At 42.0% G+C, this 7351-nt stretch overlaps 1 protein-coding gene across 1 annotated transcript; it reads right to left on the bottom strand.

Annotated features, from left to right (window-relative positions):
• Positions 1-4545: 4545 nt before the first annotated feature.
• On the bottom strand, positions 4546-6777 carry LOC106086163 (P protein-like). The gene has a single exon (XM_013250719.2). The coding sequence runs from the start codon at positions 6775-6777 to the stop codon at positions 4546-4548; it is 2232 nt and encodes a 743-aa protein (XP_013106173.2).
• Between the last annotated feature and the right edge of the window lie 574 nt (positions 6778-7351).

The raw sequence follows: 7351 nt of genomic DNA, 5'->3' as shown, positions 1-7351 counted from the left end.
TTACTGAAAGGAAGCAAGAAGGAGGTCAGTATAGCTATTTGTATTATAACAGGACACATAGGACTAAGAGCTCAATTATGTAAAATCGGTGCGGCAAGTGATAGCATGTGTGAGGCATGCGTGGAAGACGATGGGACGTTGGAGCATGTCCTTTGTCATTGCCCGGCTTTTGCGTCTAACAGACACCGGCACTTAGGTGGAGACACAATACCATACATGAGCCAACTTAGGGGAGTGCTATTGAAAACAATTAGGGATTTTATAGGTAGCACGGAATTCCTAACTTAAAATTTTGTTTTTGGAGGTTACTTTATAGTGTTTTAGAGTGCACAACAAGCTGATTACAGGCTAGGGTGTATGTCCATAGTTGCATGGGACGGATTAGTATCTGCACCCTCTTTTCAACCTTACCTAACCTTACCATTGCAAATAACCCGAAATCTGACGAACATATATATGGGAGCTATATCTAATTCTGAACCGAAAACTTCTTAAATATTGCGGTAGTCGTCGAGGAAAGCGTTGTGCAAAATTTTGGCACGATTGGTCAATAAATGCGCTTGCAGTGGCTCTTGGAGTGAAAATCGGACGATATACATATATGACAGCTATATCTAAATCTGAGCTGATTTCTATGATATTCACCAGTAATATGGAGAGTCATAACAAAATCCTTCCTGTCAAATTTCGAGAGAATCGGTAAACAAATGAATACTTAAGTGCAATATTTCTCAAAATCGGACGAACATATATATGGAAGCTATATCTAAATCTGAATCGATGTCAACCAAACATCTCACATATTGTGTGAGTCTTCGAGAAAAGCATTGTGCAAAAGATTGGTTAATAAATGGGCTTGCTGTGACTCTAGAAGTTGAAATCGGCGATATATATTTATGTGAGAGCTATGACTATATCTGAACCGTAATGTTGAGAGTCAAGAGAAGATCATACGTGCCGAATTTCGAGACATATGGTTAACACATGACCACTTTATTGCATTATTACTCCAAATCGGACTAACATATTGGGTTGCCCAAAAAGTAATTGCGGATTTTTCATATAGTCGGCGTTGACAAATTTATTCACAGCTTGTGACTCTGTAATTGCATTCTTTCTTCTGTCAGTTATCAGCTGTTACTTTTAGCTTGCTTTAGAAAAAAAGTGTAAAAAAAGTACATTTGATTAAAGTTCATTCTAAGTTTTATTAAAAATGCATTTACTTTCCTTTAAAAAATCCGCAATTACTTTTTGGGCAACCCAATATATATGGGAGCTATATCCAAATCTGAACCAATTTTTTTCCACTTTCAATAGGTTTGGTCTTTAAGTCGAACAACATGTCTTTACTAAATTTTAGGACGATCGAATGAAAACTGAGACCTTTACTTTGTACACAAATTAACATGGACAGACAGACAGACAAACAGACAGACAGACAGACAGACATAGCTAAATCATAAATAATCATAAATAAATTTATCGGTATACTTGTCAATGAGTCTATCTCTCTTCCTTCTGGGTGTTGCAAACAAATGCACTAAGTTATAACACCCTGTACCACAGTAGTGGTGTAGGGCATAACAAATAAAAGCGTCCTAAGTTCGGCCGGGCCGAATCTTATATACTCTCCACTATGGATCGCATTTGTCGAGCTCTTGCCACGGTATCTCTTTTTAGGCCCACAAAGGATAAAAGAAAGGAACTGCTATGTTTTTGGAACAACATCAAGTAATGGTTCATTTCGGAATATAATTGAATATCCATAGTAGAAGTCATTGTTAAAAATTTCAGCCAAATCTAGTAAGAATTGCGCACTTCAGGGGCTGAAGAAATAAAATAGGGAGATCGGTTTTACAGGGGAGCTGTATAAGGCTATAAACCGATTCATGCCATATTCGACATATATAAAGGTCATGAGAGAAGCTGTTGTACAAAATTTCAGCCAAATTGGGTAGAGGCTCAACAAGTCAAGACCCCATATCGGTTTATATGGCAGCTATATCAAGTTATGGACCGATTTGAACTATTCTTAGCACTGTTTTTGACAGTTGCAACAAAACACCTCATGCAAAATTTCAGCTAAATCGGATAATAATTGCGACCTCTAGTGGCTCAAGAAGTCAAGACCCCAGATCGGTTTACATGGCAGCTGTATCAAGATATGGACCGATTTGAACCATTCTAAGTAGAGTGGTTGGAAGTCATAACAAAACACCACGTGCAAAATGTCAGCCAAATCGGATAAGAATTGCTCCCTGTAGAGGCTCAAGAAGTCAAGACCCCAGATCGGTTTATATAGCAGCTATATCAGGTTAAGGACCGATTTGAACCATTCTTAATGCAATTGTTGGAAGTCACAACGAAACACCTCATGCAAAATTTCAACCAAATCGGATAATAATTACACCCTCTAGTGGCTCAAGAAATCAAGACCCCAGATCGGTTTATATGGCAGCTATATCAGGTTATACACCGATTTGAACTATTCTTAGCACAGTTGTTGACAGTTGTAACAAAACACTTCATGCAAAATTTCAGCTAAATCGGATAATAATTGCGCCCTCTAGTGGTTCAAGAACTCAAGACCCCAGATCGGTTTATATGGCAGCTTTATCAGGTTATGTACCGATATCACCCATTCTCAGCACAGTTGTTGAAAGTCATAATAAAACACCTCATGCAAAATTTCGGATAAGAAGTATGCCCTCTAGCGGCTCTAGAAGTCTGGATCCCAGATCGGTTCATATGGCAGCTATATCAAAACGTAAACCGATATAGCCCATTTAAAATCCCAACCGACCTACACTAATACTCCTCGAAAGTTAGCGTGCTTTCGACAGCCAGACGGCCGGAAGGACAGACGGACGGATGGACGGACAGACGGATGGACAGACGGACGGACAGACGGACGGACAGACGGACGGACAGACGGACGGACAGACGGACGGACAGACGGACGGACAGACGGACGGACAGACGGACGGACAGACGGACGGGCGGACAGACGGACGGACAGACGGACGGACAGACGGACGGACAGACGGACGGACAGACGGACGGACAGACGGACGGACGGACAGATGGACGGACAGACGGACGGACAGACGGACGGACAGACGGACGGACAGACGGACGGACAGACGGACGGACAGACGGACGGACAGACGGACGGACAGACGGACGGACAGACGGACGGACAGACGGACGGACAGACGGACGGACGGACAGACAGACGGACGGACGGACGGACATGACTAGTTCGACTTAAAATGTTATAATCAAGAATATATATACCTAATGGGGTCTCAGACGAATATTTCGAAGAGTTACAAACAGAATAACGAAGTTAGTTTACCCCCATCCTATGGTAGAGGGTATAAAAAGGCGTTAAGTTCTGCCGGGCCGAACTTTGGATACTCACCGGCCTCGGGTATATACGTATACCACCTTTCGTCATAATCCGGGGAAAGATGCATAATTTATGCACCCATAGCTGCTTTGTCGAAATATGGTCCTATGTGGACCAAATTCGACACGAATACTGAGTGGTCTAATATGTACAAGTAATTGTTCAATTTTTTAGAACAAAATATTGGTCTTTTGGAAGCCATATCCAAATATAGACCGATCTAAACCATGTACGACACAGATGTCGAAAAACCTAACATAAGTCACAGTGTCAAATTTAAGCGAAATCGCACAGTTATTGCGGGTTTTATGGGGCCAAGACTTTAAATCGAGGAATCGGTCTATATGGCAGCTATATCCAAATCTGAACCGATCTGAGCCAAATTGAAGAAGAATATTGAACGGCCTAACACAACTCACTGTCCCAAATTTCGGCGACATCGGACAATAAATGCGCCTTTTATGCGCCAAAGACCTTAAATCGAGAGATGGGTCTATATGGCAGCTATATCCAAATCTGAACCGATCTTTGCCATATTGCAGAAAGATGTCGAGGGGCCTAACTTATTTCACTTTCCCAAATTTCATCGACATTGAACAATAAATGCGCTTTTTATGGGTCCAAAACCTTAAATCGAGAGATCGGTCTATATGGCAGCTATATCCAAATCTGAACCGATCAGAGCCAAATTGAAGAAGAATATTGAAGGGGCTAACACAACTCATGGTCCCAAATTTCATCAAAATCGGATATTAAATGTGGCTTTTATGGGCCTAAGACCCTAAATCGGCGGATCGGTCTATATGGGGGGCTATATCAAGATATAGTCCGATATAGCCCATCTTTGAACTTCACCGATTATGAACAAAAAAGGATTCTGGGCAACGTTTCAGCTCAATATCACTACTTTTAAAGACTGTAGCGTGATTTCAACAGAAAGACGGACGGACATGGCCAGATCGTCTTAGATTTTTACGATTTTTACGGGTCGAAAATGGACATTTCGATGTGTTGCAAACTGAATGACGAAATAAATATACCCCCATCCTTCGGTGGTGTGTATAATGAAAGAGAAGGATATTAAATTCTACATTTTAAAATTTTTATTTCGTTTTCACTAAAATTTAAATCTTTCAATGCCAATGTCCTACCACATGAGCCAACAAGAGATAACATGAAGCCACCGCAATATTTCCCAACATGACAAAAAATCCAATCTTCAGAAAACCAAAATAGGAAATACCATATCCATGCTTGGAGGCCACGCCTGCACAAGCGGCATTCACAACAGCTGCCAATAGGGAACCATTACCGCCCAAACAGCAGCCTAAGGCCAAAGACCACACCAAAGGCATTAGGGAGAGATTCAAAGATTCGTTACGAGCCAGTGTCACCAATACAGGGATCATTAAGCTTGCCACGGGTACATTGTTGATCAGAAGGGATAGGCCAGCAGTAATTCCCAATGTCAACAGAATGGCCCATGTTAAATGATGTTTTGCTTGGGTTTTCAATAGCAACTGCTCCACACCAAGACCAATGAATTCCAGAAAGCCCAATTTCACCAGAACATTCATTAGAATGGAAACACAGGCTAGAAACAGCATGGTTGCCCAATCGATGCGACTCAAAACTCCTTCTATATCCCCATAGTTGCATAGACTCAATGATAGTAGAGCTCCCAGAATGGCTATCCAGCCAATGGGCATCAGCACCGCACTGGTCATCATCTGGAGCAGGGGAAATAATAAAAAGAAAGCTAGGGCCACTAGGCAGGCCACCATTAGAGGTATTTTTCTAAGCGGAAAACTTTTGCGCAATTTCTGTACATTCTCCTCAAAACCCTGGACTGGTTCTGGCATTCTACCCAAACGTTTAAGGCGCTTGCGTAAATTTCTCACACGAGTATCCACAGTGGCTTTGGCTGCACGTTCATCTAGCGAATAGCCACCCATGCGATCTGAGACCTTGCGCCACACACGTGTCAAGCGTTTCAATCTCTCCAACTGCAAAGGTTCCTTGGTGCCAATCTGTGCTGAATTTCCAAAGAGCAATCTCAAATGTATGTAGGATTGGGCCAAGGTCAGCAAGGTTACCGGAAACATGTGCGCTAAGAAATTTCCAAATGTGATTTGATGCTGGGGCAAGTCCTTGTGATTGGCTATGAGATAATTGGTCACCGAGCTGCTGGGAGTCAAAACGGAACCCACATTGATGGCCACCATTAGGCAACTGAGAACGGGAGTACAATTCAAATGCATGATTTCGCACAGTCTAAGGCAGATGGGGGCCAAAAAGAGCATTAGGGTAAGGCCATCAAATACAGCTGCCATGGTGCAGGAGATAAGGAAGAGGAAGTTGAGTAGAGGCCATATATGCCCATTGGCCATTTCGTAGCTCAAGGCGGCCAAATAGTCCTGCAAACCGGTCTCAGCCAACATCTCCATGATAAGAGAAATGCCAAAGAAGGCCATAATAACTTCGTAGTCAATATTTTGGAAAACTGCATCCAAGCGAGGTCTCAAATGTACAGCGGCTATAAGGGCAATGCCCAGAGAACTGCAGATCAGGGCGGCAAAGGTGCGATGCAGCAAATCCAACATAATGTTTATATAGATGAGCGCGAACAGGAGAAGGATCCAAATTAAGGGAGTCTTTTTAGCCAAATTTGTGGTGTTGGCAGAGAATTCCATAGCCAAAGTCTCATTGAGATTGGTAAAGAAGAGCAATTGGTAATCGTTGATGGCATGGTTCATGAAAAGGTTGCCAATGAAGTGTTCTATTGGCATCATTGAGAAGTCACCTATGTTTGCTTCTTTTGTTAAAACCAGATGATGGATATGTGACATATTTCTCATGTGTCCTTTGTCTTTGCTTAACTCTTGTAATACAAAGCCCAGATACGGCTTATGGCTTGTTTCTGCTGGTCCTTGTATTTCTTGAAATGTCTCCTTACTAAAGGGTCCCCTGAGTTGCACCACCAAACCTGCTCTTTGCAAATCGCCATTGATTTTGTATGTATAACCCTGCTCTGAGGGTACACTCACCAAACCCGGCTCATTCTCATGTTCCTCGTACAACATCAAAGCATAGCAAAAAGTCAGCCAGCAGATAAAAAGTAATCCTTGTCTCAGATAGGGAATAAATTTTCTTATATGCAAATGCAGACTTGAAGGAGGCTGAGCACGATAGGGCTCTTCTTCGGGTTCTTCATTAACGGATAAATGATCATCACTAGTTGGAGCCTCAGAGCCACCAGAACAGCGCATTTGATGGCGGCTATGAGAGGGGCACAACATTTCCAGAAACTCCTCCGGGTAATTGAAATTTTCAAGCGAATTGAATTCGTCTGTGATATCTTCCATATTATCACATGAAGCGCCGGGGATTTTTGTTGAATGAATATTTGACCGGGATATATGACAACATGAGAAAAAACGACTGTCTGTTGTACCCACTTCGATATTCATAAGGGCTTTGTAAAAATAATGATGAGTGATTTTCAAAAGTTTGATTTTGTTTACTATTTAAAGGCAACTGTCAAAGCGTATTTATTAAGGTGGCCGTATCACCACAGCTGATAGAAATTAACATGCCATTTCATTTCTGAATTCGCATGCGTGCCAAGTTCGGCCGGGGCGAATCTTATATACCCTCCATTGAGGAGGATCACATTTGCCGAGTCCTTTTCCCGGTATCTCTTTTTGGACAAACCAAGTGATAAAAGAAAAGAATTGCTATGCTATTGGAGAATGTTGGAGACCATTCTAAAAGTCATAGAAGTCACTTTCAGCCAAATCGAATAAGAACTGCAACCTTTAGAGGCTCAAAAGTAAAATATTGAGATCGGCTTATGGAAGAGCTGTATCAGGCTATAGTCCGCTTCAAGCCATATTAGACACGTATGTTGAAGGGCATGGGAAAAGCCGTTGTACAAAA

The sequence above is a fragment of the Stomoxys calcitrans genome, chromosome 5, assembly GCF_963082655.1.
Source record: "Stomoxys calcitrans chromosome 5, idStoCalc2.1, whole genome shotgun sequence".
Taxonomy (NCBI): domain Eukaryota; kingdom Metazoa; phylum Arthropoda; class Insecta; order Diptera; family Muscidae; genus Stomoxys; species Stomoxys calcitrans.
The sequence above is the reverse complement of the archived record's forward strand: the minus strand, read 5'-3'. Positions and strand labels throughout refer to the sequence as shown.

What these genes read in the sequence shown, in the direction of transcription:
- LOC106086163 (XM_013250719.2), bottom strand. Translation starts at nt 6,777, where the DNA reads ATGGAAGATATCACAGACGAATTCAATTCGCTTGAAAATTTCAATTAC.